This window comes from Penicillium malachiteum (assembly GCF_028827825.1).
Source record: "Penicillium malachiteum strain IBT 17515 chromosome Unknown utg000005l:1.0-9002435.0:326005.0-9005861.0, whole genome shotgun sequence".
NCBI lineage: Eukaryota > Fungi > Ascomycota > Eurotiomycetes > Eurotiales > Aspergillaceae > Penicillium > Penicillium malachiteum.
Window position 1 is genome coordinate 7,425,608 of NW_026643099.1, and position 19,657 is coordinate 7,445,264.

General features: G+C 46.3%; 7 protein-coding genes across 7 annotated transcripts; 4 read left to right on the forward strand and 3 right to left on the reverse strand.

Annotated features, from left to right (window-relative positions):
• Positions 1-1,033: 1,033 nt before the first annotated feature.
• Positions 1,034-2,123, forward strand: N7483_012748 (uncharacterized protein; the record flags this gene model as incomplete). Its single annotated transcript, XM_057096175.1, has 3 exons — positions 1,034-1,409; positions 1,468-1,653; positions 1,705-2,123. Coding segments are annotated over 3 exons (981 nt in total), but the record flags the coding sequence as incomplete, so codon positions are not given.
• Positions 2,124-2,730: 607 nt separating this feature from the next.
• On the forward strand, positions 2,731-3,292 carry N7483_012749 (uncharacterized protein; the record flags this gene model as incomplete). The annotated part of the gene is made up of 3 exons (XM_057096176.1): positions 2,731-2,817; positions 2,877-2,948; positions 3,002-3,292. The coding sequence occupies 3 exons, from the start codon at positions 2,731-2,733 to the stop codon at positions 3,290-3,292; spliced, it is 450 nt and encodes a 149-aa protein (XP_056942147.1).
• A 398-nt stretch (positions 3,293-3,690) lies between these two features.
• N7483_012750 (uncharacterized protein) lies at positions 3,691-4,297 on the forward strand (the record flags this gene model as incomplete). The annotated part of the gene is made up of 3 exons (XM_057096177.1): positions 3,691-3,804; positions 3,887-3,958; positions 4,010-4,297. The coding sequence occupies 3 exons, from the start codon at positions 3,691-3,693 to the stop codon at positions 4,295-4,297; spliced, it is 474 nt and encodes a 157-aa protein (XP_056942148.1).
• A 1,799-nt stretch (positions 4,298-6,096) lies between these two features.
• Positions 6,097-7,410, reverse strand: N7483_012751 (uncharacterized protein; the record flags this gene model as incomplete). The annotated part of the gene is made up of 3 exons (XM_057096178.1): positions 6,097-7,015; positions 7,090-7,325; positions 7,387-7,410. The coding sequence occupies 3 exons, from the start codon at positions 7,408-7,410 to the stop codon at positions 6,097-6,099; spliced, it is 1,179 nt and encodes a 392-aa protein (XP_056942149.1).
• Positions 7,411-8,824: 1,414 nt separating this feature from the next.
• N7483_012752 (uncharacterized protein) lies at positions 8,825-9,931 on the forward strand (the record flags this gene model as incomplete). Its single annotated transcript, XM_057096179.1, has 1 exon — positions 8,825-9,931. One exon carries the CDS (start codon positions 8,825-8,827, stop codon positions 9,929-9,931), a length of 1,107 nt encoding a protein of 368 aa, XP_056942150.1.
• Positions 9,932-10,824: 893 nt separating this feature from the next.
• On the reverse strand, positions 10,825-15,138 carry fphA (putative sensor histidine kinase/response regulator; the record flags this gene model as incomplete). The annotated part of the gene is made up of 2 exons (XM_057096180.1): positions 10,825-11,124; positions 11,182-15,138. 2 exons carry the CDS (start codon positions 15,136-15,138, stop codon positions 10,825-10,827), a joined length of 4,257 nt encoding a protein of 1,418 aa, XP_056942151.1.
• Positions 15,139-16,928: 1,790 nt separating this feature from the next.
• On the reverse strand, positions 16,929-18,517 carry N7483_012754 (Mitogen-activated protein kinase HOG1; the record flags this gene model as incomplete). The annotated part of the gene is made up of 9 exons (XM_057096181.1): positions 16,929-16,989; positions 17,049-17,232; positions 17,293-17,371; positions 17,437-17,793; positions 17,874-17,973; positions 18,030-18,073; positions 18,191-18,287; positions 18,354-18,401; positions 18,456-18,517. The coding sequence occupies 9 exons, from the start codon at positions 18,515-18,517 to the stop codon at positions 16,929-16,931; spliced, it is 1,032 nt and encodes a 343-aa protein (XP_056942152.1).
• Positions 18,518-19,657: the final 1,140 nt, after the last annotated feature.

The window sequence follows — 19,657 nt, forward strand, 5'->3', positions numbered from 1 at the left end:
CTGTTTAGGTTGAGCGAGTGGTTCTTCTTAGTATAGTAAGGCTATTCTGGAAATGGGGGCTAAGGGGTTTAGGGGCTGAGTTCAAAGGGGGCATTATGAAACCAAGAACATTTGAAAACTCCAAATTTCCCCTTGAAATTCATTTACAACTTATGATTTGTTATAATCATTGTGAATTTCCACATTATCAACTTGAAATGGTTAGCTTAATCCCCCCTAATCCGGGGCAAATCAATCCGGGGCAAATCCCCGCAACCATGGAACGTTCGATGACCGTTAATGCATCATGACTGGTGCAAGAAGTGCGATATGTGGAGTCAAACCACGTATCTTCCACGGATGTCCTCATTTTTCAGTTTAGTCTATGATCAAGGTGCATTGACCCAGTGAACTACTACTGGTCATTGGAAAATCGAGAGAGAATCGATCCTAGTATCACGCACGGGGCATCTCCCACTGTTCTCAAATTTCCGATCCCTGCAGGTACAGACCAATACATAGGCCTTGTATATGAACTGGGAATTCTAGAACCCACTCTAAAATCCATGGATATCCCGATGGCTGGACTTTGGAACTCTTCCCCAGACGCTGTTCGCGGAGAAATCCCCCCCCCCTCGGTTCAATTTGTGGACAGAGGCATTTTGCTCTCGTGCGAAAAACCTTCGTAAATTAATTAAATAAGAAGCTTCTTCATTATTTCTCTTGACCATTGACCGATCATTTCTCTCTATGGATATTTTGCTCCCTTGGCTATTCACTCGTTTTGTCTGGAGTTGAGATTGAGATTATGACAAACTCAGCAGCACAAGCGTCACTAAATAGTAGTGGCAAGGGACTTGTGATTCTGACTGCCATTGAAGGCAGTGTCGCACTTTTCCTTATAATAGCGCGCGTTTATACAACATGGCGGATCACTCGGCATATTCGAAGTGATTTATACTTGAGTCTACTTACCTTTGTATGCAATCTCACTGTCCACGCATCATGCCATTCCCCACCCCAACACGAGCACTAATAATGGGTTTCGCAATAGATCATCGCCTCACTTGGATCCATATTCCTCGGAGTCGGTATCAATACCGGCCTCGGTGCACACAAAGCAGATCTCACTTCGACTGAAATCAAGCACGCGATCAAATGGAACTGGATTAATCAATCCTTGGGCATCATCGCCGCAGCTACCGGAAAACTCGCCATTGTGGCATTTCTGCAACAAATTCACGGACCGGAAAGTCGGAAGAGAGTCATATTCCTGTGGGGAGTTGGGCTTGCGACCTTACTACTCAATTGTATCACAATTGCTTTGATTTGGACTCAATGTTCCCCGCGTGCAAAGCTATGGAATGATGATCTCCCAGGGAACTGCGATGGGCGAGCCCGGAACATGCGGGTTGCTTATTTCCAAGGCAGTAAGTCATATCTCACCTAGCAGTATGAAATGTGTATTGACCTCAGTTCCTTTCATAGGCTTCTCCGCGTTATGCGATCTGACTCTCGCACTATACCCCATTACATTCTTCTGGCACGTCCAACTCGACCGGAAAGTGAAAATCGGTCTCTGTGTCTTGATGGGCTTGGGTGTTGTCGCCTGTGTCTGTGCGATCGTGAAAACAACCTTCCTCAAAGTTCTGGATGACACCAATGATATTACATGTATGCATGACTATACCCACATTCTCGAGAGTATAGACTAACAAATTCCAGATTATATGGCCCAATTGATCATTCTCAATGAAACTGAGAAATGGGTCGTCTTTATAGTCGGCTGTGTTCCTCCTATCCGTCCTCTTCTTCTCATCGTCTTCCGTCGCCTCTTGAGCTCAGCTCGTTCTGCCTCTGGTCATACTCGTACCCATTATCATGGCCGATCCACTGAACTCCACTCATATCCTCAAAGCTATAATAAACGTCCGCAGATGGAACATTTCACTCCGACCATGGGGAGTATTTTGCAGGCGAAGGATAGTGAAGAGAATATCCTGGCGGCTGAGGAGGGTGGTATAGTCAAGACAACTGAGGTCAGGTTGAGTTATGAAAATGGATCGTCAACAGAGGGCGCTTCTTCCACACATCAGGAACATGCCCCACCAGATGACGCTCATTTACCAGACGAAAGAGTCTGATGGCTTCTATTTCATACTAGTACAATATTCAATTAAAATTTAATAGATCTTTCTCAATTCCTTCTTAGCCTAGGTGACTACTAGCAGTATTATATGTAATGATACAGTGCCTGGGTGGTTCTCGTTGAAGATTCTAGCCAATCGTTTAGAAATCCAGCTTTCCAATTTGAGACTCGGTATGCTTTCTGAAATGGCGATATAAGGAAAGAAACAAAGAACTCTAGAACTTCCAAGGTCAGAAAAAAAAAGCATCTACCTCTCTTCAAATCAGTGCATGATTCCAAGGCTACGGCGGATCCAGACTGTGCACATAGAGTGGTGGCTCAGGTTGTTTGTCAACTATTAACTCGATCTTGAATCTTAGAGTCAGCCTTGGAGCTGGAGCTGCTTCAAAAAATATTTGAAGGTCCTCAAACACCAAGCATCTTCCACGCATCTGCAACCTTCCTGGATCATCACCTGAAAGCCCTCGTGAAAGCCCCCTTGACTTTTTGAAGTGTCAACTTGAAGGGTTAAATACCCTGTCCTCTTTCAAATCATCACCATCTGCTAATATAATTTCACCAAAGACATCATGCCGGATATCACTGCCACCATTTTTCAACACATGCCCGTTCTTCTTAGGAATTGCAATCCCTACTATCAATATCTAGCTCGTGGCCACACCGAGCTTTCCTATCCCCCGTACAAAAAGGTGAGAGGTATTCCACGGAATAAGTAGTATGTTGATGATGCTGATCTATTTGCTTTTAGAACTCGGATGGCCAGGTAACACTTATTCCTGGAGAGGTTTTTTGCCGAGTCCGTGATTGCGAGAAAAGCAGAGTGAGCTCTACACTAGCTCATCTATTAACGATTGGAATGCTTACTGGATGCAGTCTCCCGTCTCTTCTACAAGCTCATTACGCAGCCATCTCCGTACACATGGCTACAACGTTGAAGAAGGAAAGAAACGTTCTCCTGCCTTGGCGGACCAGACCGCTGCTTTTCAGTGGTTTGAGCAGTTGATGAAGAATCAAGATAAGAAGATCAATGGTGAGAAAGCTAAACGTGAGCATGAAAATGAAAACAAAAACAAAAATGAAGACAAAGGGGAAGAGGGCGAGGACGAAGATGGAGATGGAGATGAAGATGAAGATGAAGATGAAGACAAATATGAGTGCTACTAGGTTTTTGAGGGTCAAAGACGCCGCATAACGACAGCGAGCTTTCTGAGTTGATGGAGCTCATTTTCTCATGATAACTTGATTTTTTGACCGTTCTACTGCTGGCTTCTCTCATATTGTCATCTCCTAGCAAAAGCCTCAATCATGGATGGTTATCAGTGAAATTCCTGGGTCTGTCATTGCATTACATCTGTTCCTAGCTAAAAATGAATTTGGCCAGTTGCCGCTTTGAAGTTGTAGGTTCTCAAACATCTTCTAAGCGTTTTCGTATCTTCAGGACTCAGATTATCACTTGAAAGCTCTCGTGAAAGTCTCGTGACTTCGCAAAACAAGTATACTTTAAATACTGTTTCTTATTTAAAATCTTTTCCATCTTCTTATATTATTTTATCACAAGCATCATGCCGGATATCACTGTTTTTCCAGAAGTCCCCGCCTTCCTGAAGACCTGCCCTTGGTACTTCTTTTATCTAGCCCGTGGGCAAATCGACCTTGTTCATCCCCCCTTCAAGAAGGTAATGAGTGTTCCATGGAATAAATTCTGACCTAAAACTATCTTGGTGATGCTGATCTTTTCATTACTATTCATATGACTAGAACTTGAATGGTGAGATTATCGTTACTCTTGGAGAGGTCTTTTGCAGAGTTCCCGATTGCAAGAATGGCAGAGTGGGTTATATTACCTGGTCGATTAAATATTGAAATGCTAATTATATACAGTCTCCCCTGCCTTCGACTTCCTATCTACGCAGCCATCTCCGGGGACATGGCTATGTTGTTGAACAGGCCAAAAACGGGCGTCTTAACAAAACCGAGCAGGTCGCCGCTATGGAGTGGTTTGAGCATTTGATGAGGAACCAAGAGCATAAGAAAGGTGGAAATGGAGATGGCCATGGCCACACACATGAAAAGAAACGCCAGGGCAAAAAGAAAGGTAACGAGAAGGAGCACCATGAAGATGAAGTCGAAGAGGAAGACGAAGACTTGAAGGAATATGAGTGTTACTAGGCTGTGGCTGATTCGAATACACCACCGTGACAGGACCATGGTGCTTTCTGAGGTAATGAAGCTCATTTTGAGTTTCTCATGATGATAAATTGTGTCTGTCCAGCCCACTGCTAGTGCTGGCTTCTCTCAGCTAAAAATAAATTTGGCCAGTTGCTATCTCTATTTATCCTCCTGTACCAGAGTGCTATTACTGGTTAAGCGGCTTTCAAAGTGTTCTAACCTAATAGAAAGTGATAAAGCATAAAGAGTTATACATGCACCTAAGCAAGACGAGATTTTTCTGAACGTTTCCTGCGTTTGGTAACTGGTATTATAATGACACAGTAGTCTAGATGTCCGAGTTGCGAGAATTTGGATCTTACTACTAGTAACTACTACTATCCAACACTAGGACCAGCCCTAGAGCTCCACGCATCTCCTGCCTGGATTATCACTTGAAAACATCAATCGTGAAAGCCCCGTGACTTCGTGAAGCGAACATGACTTGAATGCAGCATTTTCTTTCAAATATTTTCTACCTATCTTCTAGTATTTGATCAAACATTTTGAGCACATCATGCCGGATACCACCGTTTTTCCAGAAGTCCCCCTCTATCTCAAGAACTGCATCGCCTCCTGGCAATATCTAGCCCATGGGCAAATCGACCTTCTTTATCCTTCTCATAAGAAGGTAAGGATTGTTCTATGATATATCATCTATCGACGATGATACTGATCCATTCATTTATATCCGCATCTATAGAACTCCGATGGCCAGATTATTTTGATTCATGGAGAGCTCTTTTGCCGTGCTACTGATTGCAAGCATGGAAGAGTAGGTTATATCCATGAAACCTTGAAACCTTGGGAATGCCTACTGACATCTGGAATGCAGTGTCCCATTTTTGCTACAAGACATTTACGCAGCCATCTCCGTACACATGGATACAATGTTGAAGAGGCTAAAAAAGGGCGTCTTAACAAAGCTGAGATGAACGAGATTGTGCATGGTTTGAGCGATTGATAAAGGACCACGAGAATAAGAAAGATGGAGATGGACAACACCACGATCATGGAAACGAATGCAAAGGCGAAGATAGAGAGGAACTTGACGAACTTGACGAAGAGCAAAATGAGTGTTGGTTACATATTTGTGGATGATTCGAAGACACCGCAGAGTAATGGTGAGCTTTCTGAGGTGATGAAGCTCATTTTCTCGCGCTGCCAGTGATAAATGGTGTCCGTCCTGCCGCTGCCTTCTCTCATGCTGTCATGGATTGTTATCACAGAAACTCCTCTGGTATTGCAAAGTTCAAATGTTACCATTATTCCTTAGGTCTCCTAGCTAAAACTGAATCTCAGGTTGGCCAGTTCCAAGGTTGCTACTATCTTAACATGCATTTGAATGCTGATTCTAGTCATCATGATCCTGCTGTACCATGATGCTAGTAGTACTAGTAGTAGTAGTAACATTGGAGGCTTCCCACTTAATATATCGTGGTAGAACTCTAGTGCTTGTATATAGCATACTGGTGCCAGTGATCTAATTATACATGCCAGTGCCGGACCCCGGGCCAGAGCATAAGGTTATTATGTAGATTTCCCGAACTAGTAGGTTCCTAAGTAAGTAATGCATAATAAGTCGGGGGCTAAAAGAATCTGTGAACATGACTATATAATTCGAGCACTCGAGAATAATTGAATGCCAATTCCAGAGCAAAAAGTGCAAGTCAAAATTGAGTGCTAATACAATAGGGGCAGCATTTGAGCCAAGTTGACGGTGCGTTGAGATCAGGCAGAACAAATTGTATAAAAGCTATTTACTGCTTCGACTTTCCACGCTTGGATCGGCGTACGGGCTCGGGCCGAGTCTCGGCCTCTTCAGGCTGCGTATCCTGAATCTCCCCATCACCGGAACCTTCTGATTCATTACTGTGCTCTTCTTCAGTTGAGGGTGTTAGCTCCTCGAAATCTTCACCCTCAGAAGGCTGAGATTGTCCATCCGCCGCAATAGCTGGACCTGGTCCCCAAGAGCTCTCTGCGGCGACATCTTGACGCAAGGTAGAGAGGATCTGAGTCGCCTCACTTTCGACTCCGTTCCATGATCCACAGCTTCCGCAGCGCCAGCGACCGAGCTCTTCCGGGGTTTTAATACCAGGAGGTGCTTGGCCGTTGACAAGGCGACATGTAGTACAGATCATGGCCATCCGGTTGCGCGGCTGCATCTCATCTTCGCCCAGAAGTACATCTAAAAGGCGGTCATACCAATGCGGTTGCTCGATGTACTGGCCTGGGCCGGAACTCGGGAATGCGTTGGGCGCGAAGCCAGGCTCGTCGGCGGATTGTTGAGGAATCGGAGAAGGGGTAGCGGGTAAAGGTTGGTGTTGGGGGTCAATCTGATAAGGAGGAGGAGGTGAGGTGGGGTTCACTGGCCCAGCTGGTGATTGAGGAGGACGGCGAATATTTGCGGTGGGAGGAGGGGGCAGTCCAGTTCGCTGGACTTGAGGATGCGGTGTAGCAGGCTTCGCTTTTTTAGACTCGGCCTTGGGGCTCGGAGACTGCTTTGAAGATTCGGCTCCGTACTTCTCTAGCAGTTGTTGCGTAGAGTTGTATTTGGTGGCGACCTTGAGCTTTTCGATGGTCTCGTCGCGTTGCTTTTGGAGCTCATTCAGACCGCGCTGGGTTTTCGAGATCCGGTAATCGAAGAGACGGGCACTAATCGTGCGCACCCCGTAAATTCTATTTTTGAGATTGAATATTAGTGACCGCTATTCCTGTATCGGCGAAATAAGCAAGGGTAAATGTTCGCATACAGAACGGGACCACCAGCAATGGCGGCATATTCCTTCACGCCCCAACTCTCCCATCCTAAAACCAGTGCAAGCACGATGGAATAAAAGAGGTAGGCAAATGTCGAGTAAAGGGTCCAGAGTGCCTTGAAGCGACGTGAAGTTGATCGCTGTTGATCGAGGCGAGTAGTAGCCTGGGCAATCTTGGTGGAAAGGGTGGACAGCGTCTTTTCGAAGGACGCGGGTGAGTTGTCCTCGCCCTAGAGGGGATCGAGTTAGCAATATATCTTACAAAGAAATAAGAAGCTTTGAAAGACTTACCTTCCAGGGCCAAAATGAGACCATGGTGAGTGACAAGCTCCAACTTATCAATTACGATGAAGGCGCATCTTAGTTGACGTATGTTTGGTTGGTTTGCATGGGCACGGACCACCTCGAGGACTCGACTCCAACTGGAATAAACAGTTCATACTTGATACCTCACACTCGATATCCCTTTTTCACATTGCCCTCAATTTGGAATCGGAACGAGATAGATGTCACGAATTGAAGGCTAGATTTGGAATCTGTCTTTGTGGACTTCAAGATGATCATTCTCCATAACTCTATTCCATGACAAAGTCTTCATTGCCACCTGGCATGTCTATGCAGTGAACCTCGAACTACATTACAAACCAGCTGAACAAATTCCAAGGTTATTATTAATGGCTAAATCACGCACCAGGAATCGTGTTCACCATGAGGCAACGATGCAACCTATAACAGGGTCTTTAAGCCAGTATAGTTCAACGCCACCAACAAACCTCGACAGGTCTACAAGTTCTCGCATTTCTTTGTTGAAGCCGCCAAGTGCCTTTTAATCCCTGTCTGGCGCCCCGATAGCTTGTCATTACGCTTCCCCGGGGACCCGCCTCGGTTATGTGCACCAATCATTACGTTCATAAACTGAAATCTGAGTGATGAAAACGTCTTTCACTGACGGGATCTGGTGGAACTCGATATTTGAGATCAACAGATGTGCGCGGTGCTATGGCAAAAGTCGGCAGGCATTTATCATACCGATTCCCGAATCTGGTGCCTTTTTCCATTTCCCGATGCTGGGATGAATGTCCGAAAATCTTGTTGGGCGACAACTAGGAACCCTGTTCTCCTGTTTTTCAGTTAATGGATGTTCAAATTGACATGGCTGTCGACTTGGAAAATGGATATAGATCCAATTTGATACTACCTGCCAATCTCATAGCACCGATGCGATCATGTCTTATATTTGAAATTGGACTGGCGGCCTAGCGATCAAACAAATGTGATTCTTTTTTTGGGGACCAAAAACTTGAACCCTTGTCTGATCGGAGTTCGCCCCATTTTCATGCTAAGATTCGCACAGGCCCATCTAGACGGCCCGCGCCATGACTCGCGATCCACGCGCCGGCTAGGATCAACGTTGCTTTCCACGCTGCACCCCCCCTCAACTTTATCACTTACCCACCAGTCAACTTATCACACTGTTCCCATTGAAGGCTTTTGCGTGTCCACATATACCGATGGGGAATCATACATGACATTCCGTGGGCGATCCTAGATTTATTAGACAGTATGGCGCACCGTTGACGCTGTCACTGTGCGTCAGGGGATTAGATCAATCTCTCAAAAACCCCCTAGGTTCCTAAATTGACTTTCCTTTCTTTTCTTTCTCTTCCTAATTCATCTGGTTTTGGTTTCTTCCCCTCCTTTTCAATGCTGCCCATGGTTACCATCCACCATGGATACTCTCATGAGAAGTCTGCCCTCGCAGCTGGCCGACTTCGTCATCAATCACCAGTCCCTTCTTGAGATTGTGTCCATGTTCTCAATAGGTGCATACAATGCCATCGAAGTCGGTATCTCAACGTTCAACTATTTTACTCGGTACCGTGGCACATACTTTTGGAGCATGCAAGTGGCATCATGGGGAATCTTACTTCAGGCACTCTCTGCCCAAGTTCACTACCTTACCCACGTACCTGCTTTACCCTTGTGCATTTTTTTCATCATCGGTTGGTACGGAATGGTCACCGGTCAAGCCATGGTACTTTATTCTCGACTTCAACTCGTCGTCCCGGATCGATCCGCAGTCCGTTGCGTTCTGGGCATGATAATCACCAACGCTATAATCCTACATATCCCCATGACCGTTCTGTTTTTCGGTGTGAATCTCGGCGACGAACGCTTTCACCGCGCGGCCCACATTTACGACCGAATCCAACTTACTGGATTCTGCATCCAAGACCTTATCATCTGCGGAATATACAGTAACCAAGCCCGCCGATCTCTCAAACCCGTCATACCAGCTCGCGGTCGTGATGGCCAACGAGTACTAACTCATTTGATACTTGTCAACATCCTGGTCGTGTTAATGGACCTAGCACTCGTTTTTGTTGAGTTCAAAGCACACTACCTCGAAGTTAGTATCAGGACGGTCATATACAGCATCAAGTTGAAGCTGGAATTCGGTGTTTTAACACGCCTTCGCTCGTTGACACGAACACAACCCTGCGTTTGCACAAATGATCCTGGTAGTCCACGCCGGTCCAGCGATATCAACATCTTCGATATAATGCGTGCGAAATCGCGTGTCTCTCCCGATATCGAAGCTCCGTCCCTTTTTGTGGATCCTGACTCTACTCAAAGACGTCGTTCGTTACGGAGTGGCACATATGATTTCCATCAAGCGCTACGTGATACCGCTTCCACTGAAAATATGGTTTCTCCTGCCCATTCCCGTGTACGTTCTTGTTTGACTTCCGACATAACAGAAGGAAGACCAAGAATTGGGTCTGCCGATACAAGGTGTGCTGTTGAGACGGTTTTGAGCAAGTCGATCAAGTGATACAGAACTCTAGACTGCATTATGGAGTTTGTTCATTGCCTCAGGTGGTTCAACTGCATATGTTTGCTTTGGTTTCATTATTGTGTTTCTCCGTTTTTTTCGCTCCTTTTCAATTCCTTTCTCTTTTGTCCTGGGTGGATAGCGCTCGAAATTTGACTACAATTTCTTGGGTCGGTTCTCTCTCTTTCAAGCTCTATACCCTTTTCTTGGATACTGTGCATTTCTTGAAAGTTCAAGTTCAAGTTTATATTCCCTTCAGCACACGCATATATTATATTACTTGAATACTATTTTACATTTGAAACTTTTCATCAACAAATTTAATGGACCGTGAATTTCATTGTTCGTATGCAGGGCAAGAGTCTGCCAGCAGAGTATGATACATGAAAAGCAGATCGGGGTATCAAAGACACATACCCATCCACAGACCAGATTGATAATAGCCCTGGCAGGCGACAACGCAGATAAAACAAGATTGGGTATAAATTTATTTGCCCGAAAAAAAAAATTCAAAAATAGAACCCCCAAAAACGCCAGGCATCATACGTTTACAGGCCTGGTCGTACAGGTAACAAAATATGACAAAAGCAGAAAAAAGAAAATCGTATATGCATGAAATGGCCAATGCAAGGGTATTTCAGTTTTTATCGTACCAAGAACATCAGGGCAAGGATTGAGGAAATTTGTTTGGTCGAGGTGAGGCGTAGAGGATTCAGATATGAACGGTGGAAGAATCCGTCATGTATGTCAATGTCGTGAGAGGGAAATTTCAAAAAAAAATGCGAAATGGCGAATTATTGAACGGATGATGTTGCGCGAGAGAAAAGCGACAGCAGATCATGCAATGAGAGATGACGAGAGTTAAAAATGCCAAGAGAGAACGTTGGAAGGCCTTAAAACCATCCACCATTCTCCCATTCACCGGGGTTGTATGTAGCTTTCTTTCTGGCATCCACATCAACAATACCGCTGAGCAGTTCATTCAACCTGGTAAAGATGATAGGCTTCATAACCCAACCATCGAAACCGGTGTCAATATACTTCTGCCGCTCTGACTCCAAGAGCGAGGCTGAAACGGCGAAAATCGGAACGCGAGAATTAGGCTTGGCTTTCTGGGAGAGTGAATCCGTCCCTGCTTTGGATTCGAATTCACGAATCATCTGGGTTGCAGTATAGCCATCCGCAATGGGCATCTAAAGTAGGTTAGTGGGATGATCATTTTAATATATTGGAAGTTGGAGGAGACATACTTGGATATCCATCAGAACGACATCAAACGCTTGGCTGTGAGTTCGAAATGTGGTTGCGCAATCCTCGCCATTGCTGGTGAGCTCTACTGTGTGTCCCAATCTAGTCAACCGTTTGTGTATGATCTTGCTGTTGACCGGATCATCCTCTGCTACTAGCACATGCATTAGCTGCGGGCTAGTTGGAGGTAACGAAGTTGGTGTGGTAGATGGTGCGATCTCTGTGGAAATAGTCTCTACCGTTTCGACGCGCCCTGGATAATCGGAGACAGGAGGGAAGTAGGATGTTTCCGACTGCATAGATGGCTTCTTCCTCGCTCGCTCGGAGATTCGAAGGGGACCCATGGGTACACCCGAATCCGTGATATTCTCCGTGCCTGGCGCAGGCGGAGTTGACATTGGTTGAAGGCCTAGGGGAGGAGTGTGCGTGACGGTAGACAGAGTAGAAAGAGGGTCTTGGACACTCGATGACCATCTAACGTGCGCTGGACCTGGGGGCGAACCCACTGATGCCGACATGCGACTCAGACTTTGAGGGCTAGTGGAGTACCTGAGTCGGTTCATATCCGAACCCTCGCTAGGAGCTTTTTGCACAAGAGCAGGCTCTTGCATCGCACTGATGAGTCGATCCGCTTGGCTGCGCCCGCTGCGAGAACTACCCCCAGATCTCAAACTCTCCGAGCTTCGTCGTCGCGTTTCACGTCGCTCCGTCGATCCACGGGTCAAAGTAAACTCCTCATTCGAGATCATCGGTGTAGGGGGAACATCAGTGGAATGGGGCGAAAGAACACCTTCGGTTGTGCCTGCTTCAGATCCTTCGGGTAGACGAAATTGCAGGAGAATCTTGAAGCGACTTCCACGACCCTCTTCAGATTTGACGCCGAGTTGTCCTCTCATGCTGTAAACAATCCTCGCCACAAGAGCAAGCCCCAGACCAAGGACACGTTGCTGAGGCTTTTCCTCTGTCATGTACTTTTCATCTTCAGGGTAAGAATTCTCATCTGTTGAGACTTGCTCTAACTCAGAGAATAGCTTTTCCAGTTTGTCTTTCGACATTCCCACACCAGTATCCACCACCATCATTTCCACGGCAACATAGTCACTCATAGTCTGATTAGCGGACCGCCATAGTTCAACTGTGACAGCTCCTGACTGGGTCTGCTGGATAGCATTTGAAATAACATTGGAGAAGACCTGGCGCACACGCCGCTGATCACCCAGAACTTTGGAAGGGATGCCTGGCTGTGTAGACATAGAATAGGCAATATTCTTACGCTTAGCCTCTCCGGCCAGCATATCAAATGCTTCTTGCAAAGTGGTGTTCAGCTCGAAGGTCTCATCCTTGATGAGCTCTTGGCCCGTTTCAGTGTTAGTAAGGTCCAGAAGATCATTAATGACATAAATGAGAGACTTAGAGGCAGAGTGAGACTTGGTCAAGCTTTCACGGGTTTCGGCGTCAAGAGCGCCCTCTAATGCAATCTCCAAGTAATTGATTATCGCATTCAACGGGGTGCGCACCTCGTGGGCAGAATTGGCAAGAAGTAATCGAGTAAGTTGAGAGTTTTGCATGGCAGCTTCCTTCTGCCGCCAAACCCTGATGAATTTACCGTAGACAAGACACAACACCGCAGCGGTTTCAACGTCTGACTCGGACCACTCTCGGGACTGGCTGAGAACGGTCTCTTGCCATGCTGCAAAGCTATGGCGAGGTTCCAAGTAACCTGCAGTCTCTTTCCGTTTCGCAATCTCGTAGGGGTTACCCGCCCATTTGATTTGGGTAAGCTGGCCCTTGCGGAAGAAGACGATAAAGTCGCTACCGCCAGTTGACAAGGGGACATATAGCAGACCAGAGATTGCCTTCAGTCCAGGAGAATAATGCAGATCAGGGAAATCCTTGATGATGTCATGCGATGCTAGCACCGAATTAAGTTGGCGCATGCGAAGGAATTCGAGTAAAGCCAGAACCTCCTGTGAATGGGCATTGCCACCTAGGATTTTCGTTTCATCGCGAATCGAAAGAGCACCATAATCTGCATCAAAGAGCTGGAGCAAATCGTCCGAGGAGGCGATAATGTAACCGGAAGGATTGGCTTCGGTAGGGACTGTGTTGATTAACTTTCGGGCTTGCAGTCGCGATGCATAGGACAAGCGCTCAATATTTCGTGATACAGTGTCACCGAGTAAACGGCACATCTTACGGATGGGAAAGGAGACACGCATTCCGGCAGATCCATAAGAATGACACGAGATCAGCCCCCAAAGATCGTTGAAAGCATTGACACTGATCGACATGGAGGACCGAACTTTCATGTGAGCAAGGTACTTGACATGGATAGGGGACATCGCACGCAAATAGGCATGTGTCATATCCAACGGAGTTTCGAGGTCTTCTAATGTTCGACACACGAGGCGAGACGTGGTATGGTCTCGATCGTACAGCAGACGGACTTTGTTGATCTTATAAAGCTCCCGGGCCTGTGCGGGGATATCCGATGCTGGGAAGTGAAGACCTTTGTAGAGATCAATTGCAGTTTTTGGGTCGACTAACTCTGCAACTACCAGTCCATTCCAGCTACTGTCGAATTGATAAATCAACACTCGATGGAAACCAGTAAGTTCCTTGACTAGACCAGCGGTAGTGTTGAGGAGCTGGTCTAGATCATTGGCCCTGCCTAATTGCTCTTGAATTTGTGTCAAAATGCTAAAGACATCCATCGCGGCGGCCTCGCCTCTTCTCCGTCGTGCATTTCGCAGGACACGTAGCGGCTGGCTGATGTTAATGGTGCTCGCAGCGAACTGTTCGGCCGATGGAAATATTCCAAGCGTCTCGGCTGGAATGGCAGGAGTCACTTGTCCATCAACATTCAGAGGGTTGACCTCGTCATCCTCCAACTCAAATTCGCAGATGATCAGATCCTTTTGAGACGGGCTGACATGCGCGGCACACCAAAATCGACGGGATTCTCCCGATGGAGTCTTTATGGTCAAGATAAAAACCTCAGGCCCATCCACGCTGGGGTCATATGCATCGTCACGGACAAAATCGACATGATCAAGTAATGTATCGCCTTGATCCTCACTCAAAATATCGCAGAAGTTGCCCACTTCAAAAAGCTGTTTTGGCGTATACCCCAGTAGTTTCTCGGAGTTCTCGCTCACTATTCGAACGACAAAATTGTTCGGCGCTTCCTCCCTCATCGCTATCATGACGCCAAAGCACTGGATGGCACCAGGGATGCGGATAGGCTCATCCTCGCAGTATTGAAATGATTCTCCATCTCTTCCGGTGATTACTGCGTGGCCACTGTCTGTCACGACATGGGTGAATCTACTTGTCATATGATTATAGGGCTCGTTGGAAGGCATTAGCTGCTGAGATATCGGCTGTGGCGTTGTCGAACTTCCTGTCTGACTGGGACTTTTAGGCTTCGCATATAGTTCAGGATGTTGAGCGACATGTGATGCCATCGAGTGGCTAGCCAATTCTGTTTTATCATCTGTAGCGTGTGTCTCATGTCGAATTGTATCTCCCGGGATGATTGGCTCGTAATTGGATCGAGGGTGGGACGAGGGCGAATTGGAGGGAACTTGCAAGGGCGGAGACTGGGATCTCGATTGTAATTCATTCCAAGTATGCGTATCGATGATCGGATATTGACGAGCGCCAGCAGTTTCACGGGTAGGTGAGATGGTCGACCGCGCATGGGTAGCATGTGAGGCCGCATGGGGATCCACGGAGACAACTGATCGTATGGGAAATACTCGGTCGATACTATCAAATCCAGCACTGGGGACCTGCGGAAGATCATGATGAGTGACCGACTGTGAACGGTCTCTCCCTTCTGGTCCACTATGGAATGACTGCATCGATCCTGGCCGCGGCGCTGTTGTAGCACTCTCCGACCGTTTCCGCGGTGTACTGGGGCGGGAGTCTGAGGTCTGTCGCGCGGGCGATGACATGGTAGTCCAATATGATTCGTTCGTCGAAGGTGAAAAAGGCACGATTCAGGCCAGCCCGATGAGGGGCTTTAGGGCGTAGCACTCCGATCAAAACCGGGTTGGGTATTCGGATGGAGTCGTACAAGGGTTAGGGGGGACTCGTTACGATTGGAACCTCCGGGCGGGCGTAACGAGGACGCACTCTGGAAGCCGGAAGGTAAATTATTATTATAGGAAATCCGCGAATTACTCGTAATGGAGATCATCAAGCGTCCAACAAGTGAACAGCGGAGATTGGAAATCGGGTGGGTCTTTGGAGTTGGGGGCATGAGGAAATCCACAAACTGGGCGAAGATCCAAGAAGGATGTATACCAGAATAGACCAAACAAATCAGAATGAAAAGAAAGAGTGACGATCCCCAGAGAGGGGGAAATAGGAAACTAGAAGAAGAAGAACTTGTACAGTATGTGGAGGGGCAGGAGGTGGAGTGTAAGGCGGTCAAAGCCAGTTTTGACATTTCATGTGGAGGTGACTACTCTCATAGTGTAGAGTGATGCTCAGGTGCTCAAGTGTACCACGTCTTCCCCCGGAACAACATCCACCTACCGTTATCCAGTATTGGACTGGCGCTTTCGTTTACACGCCCATACCCTATCTTGCCCCTCTCTCCACTAACTACCTTATTCGGTACTTACTGTCGCGTCACGAAAAATCTGGGATCTGAAACAATCCACATTGGCTTTCTAGTGGCTGAGCTAGTGGATTTCTTGAACGCCTCAACCCTCCTCGCCGAGTCCTCGGTACCGGGTAAGGTGTGGCAAAAACTGCAGGGTTTATCCGCACAATGAACGTTGGATCAGTGCCAGTCTTGTACCCAGAGAGAGTGGGGCTGGTCATCATCATGATTTGACAGTGCAGATGGGGGCTTACGGGGACATTCTGGATGACATCACAACAGATGAGATTTCTAAATGATCGTTCAAGGTACAATGCACGATGACATCGTGGACCTTTATCGCTTCCTTTTTTAGGGAACCGGCCGAACCATCGGTCAATTCGCCCAAAGAGATCCACCATGGGGATATTCCAGCCCATTTGCCACCATGCATAGAAGGGCATAGTCTAATACAGAAAATCGGATGGCTTCACCACATCATCGTCACCTCCACATGTTGTATCTGAAAGTATGTACCAAGCCAGGGGAACGTTCATGGGATCTCCATTTTCATCTACCTACTATTTCTACAGGGAATATTCAGGATACGCCCAGGTGCCATCCGGTTATGTGCGGATAATCGCGTACCGCGCAAGTAGAAGCATGATTTGAATATCAATTTCTTTTTTTTTATTTCATTGCAAGTCAGATTCAAGTTCATGTCGGTACAGTCTGTTATTCTTGACATTGTGAGCACCAGGCTCTTATTACTATCATTATAATTATTATCAACTTGAAGTCAGCAGAACAATTTGAACTTGAACTCCAATGTGTCATGGCAGAGTCGTGTTCATGGGTCTCGATCACCTGGCCATCATATGGATATGTCTGTCACGCGAGAGGATTAATTAGCAAACAAACCAGCACTGGCACAAGATTGATGAAGAACAGATTGAACAACTTGAACTTACTGTCGCACTGTAGGTAGTTTGCTGTCATTTTGTCATGGATGATCTCTCGAGAAAAATATCAAAGATCCCAAGATCTCTGCTATAAAACTCCAGCCCTGGAGGGCTCCGAGTCTGCCCCAAGTCATATACCCTCAAGTGCTCAAGTGCTGGGCATAGGGATGGATCTGTCGTACATGTCGTGATATCATCCCCATGCATTATATTCTTCCAAATTTGTTCCAAAATGATCCAAAATCTCAGTAAATCTGTTTATCATGGTCAACGTACATTCTCAAGACCACATTCCCCGAAATTGAACACGTACACCAGAGATTTCAGAGAGTCGATGCTATGATCCGCCTCTACCAAGATCCAATCGAATAATTCTCCAGCCACCGGCTCATCGGTCGGATCATGGTACTTGCTCAGATATTCACGAGAGAGGGCACCTGCCGCGCTCAATCTTTGACTCGGATCCCATACAAGCAATCTCTCCAGGATATCGAGAGCTATGAAATAATTGTCAGCAAATTTTCAGGATTACCTGTCAGTAGACCTTCTGCACATACCCGCCGGGTCCGCTTTTTTGATTCTGTTCCTGAATGGTTGTCTTGCACGAGGGGGCAGCGATTCAACAAAATGCGATGTCTTGTAAGCAGTCAGCACCAACCTTGGAACATCCACATACATTATAATAACACAGTTAAACTCACATTTTGAGACGCGATTTTCCTTATTACATTGTTCGGAACGGAGCCAAGAAGATCTACAATGATGAGAAGTTGGTCTGGGTGACTGTGGCCTGGGAAGAGAGGACTTCCTTCAATCATTTCAGCCAGGATACACCCAGCGCTCCACATGTCAATCTCAACATTATACTCTTGCCAGGTAAGCATTGTCTCAGGGGCTCGATAGTACCGGGTCGTTACATAGCCCGTCATAGTCGAATCCACGATCCTGGCCAAGCCAAAATCACAAATCTTGAGATCGCAGTTTTCATCTACTAAAATATTGCTTGGTTTCAGATCTCTATGGATCACGCCTGCCGAGTGAATGTATTTCAGGCCACGCTAGAATTTAGGTCAGTATATGTGATAAATGGTGTAGAATATTCCAAGTTTGCCGATGTGGTTGAACCATGAGAGCATACCATTATCTGATAGAAGAAATATTGCACAAATTGATTATCCATTGGTTTGGACCGAATAATATGTGCCAAGTCCGTACTGAGGAGCTCAGTGACAATATAGCTAACAAATCGTCAGTCCATCGTTGTCCAAATCTCCAAATCTATGGGCTGGCTCACATATCTTCAAGACGCGAGACGAAGATGTCACGTAAGTATATGACCTATAAACAAGTCAGTAATATGCAAAGCACAAGTGCATCCTGATGTGATACATGTAACAACCTCAGGGCTTGGAAGGGACAAACATTATCATGATTTAGATGTCTCAGCAATCTAACTTCTCTGAAGATTCGCTTGGCATCCTGGCTCGTCTTGAACGGCAAGTGAACCTTCTTGATAGCAACCCCTTCATTTCTCAGAAGATCAGTGCCGGCACTATGACCAAAGGTCAGTTTATAAACTTTGTTTCACAGCTTGAAATATCCGGGCATTCAGCTTTACCAGACAACACCATGTGCTCCAACTCCTAAAAGTTTTAAGCCCGCGTATCTAGGGAGGGGGTCAGCATTTGATGGATCATGAAACGCGTAATGGGCGGAATACCTAGTTGTAAGATCAAAGGTGCAACCACCAACCCGATGGTAGTTGATATCAATCTCAGCCATGATGATTCAATGTTCCACATGGGGGATCTATGATCCAAACGTCTATGGATAATAATAAAGTGTACACCGAGCGGAGGACCATCAAGTTTGACGAGAGGCCGGGGAGTCTTGGATGGGTGTGGATGAGTGATCCAGGTGGGTGTGGATCATCTCCACAATTAGCCGTGCTCGGTAAGATCTAGCCCCTGCAATTGGCTCAACATTGACCAACTTCCATAGAAAAAACAAGTTTTTGATACTCCTGCCATGGGCCTACACATATTTAGGCCCGTCGCTATGCCGCTACGGAGTATTTGAAAGAAAAGAAATAAGAAAATAAAGGAGGTTTGTGCGGAGTTGTACCATTCTTGCAAGGGCCGGCCCTAGGATTTCTTTCTTCCCACCAGAAAGGGAATATGGTCAGAATAGTAAAGGTTTCTCTAATGATGAGATTATATTAAAAGGCTATTAAAGGACGATCAATGTTCCTAGAGACTCTTATGGCCCCATAAACTTGAAGGATTGCCTAGACTCTCAACATGCACATGCACATATTTCAACTCGGGTCACAAGGATCAAGGGGGACTTATCACCTTACCTCGTATAAACTCGTACTGTACTTCACCGAATCTAATCCTTCACAGGAATCTTTCTCCGGAGACCCACTGTACCTGCGCTATTGGTTTCTCATCCGCGGGGGTTTCCGGCGCGGTTCAAATTTTCGCGAATTAAACCCACGAGGCTTTATTGGCTGCGATTGTGATAGACATGGCTGATTATGGCTGATTATGGCTGAAGATGGCTGGCCATGGGCTGGCCCATGGCTGGGCGTGGCTGGACTGAGTAAGACCCACATAGATTCGTTATCTGAAGAATGTACTAGAAGATCTATGCAACTTTATAGTCCACTGGGAAGTAAACACAACATTTGAAGAGAAGAGAATAATGCACGGGAGTAATAATGATACAGAGAGAAGACTGAAAATATGAACCGTGACTCAGGCTCCTATGTACAAGGCTGACTGGTTACAATTATCCATGTAAACCTGTTTTGTCTACGTAGATTTCAGAATTGACTAACTAGCTCTACTCCGTAGTGCCAGCGCTTATGACAGCCAAGTGGCGCAGTAATATTCCCCAATATAGGTGGGGACATAATCT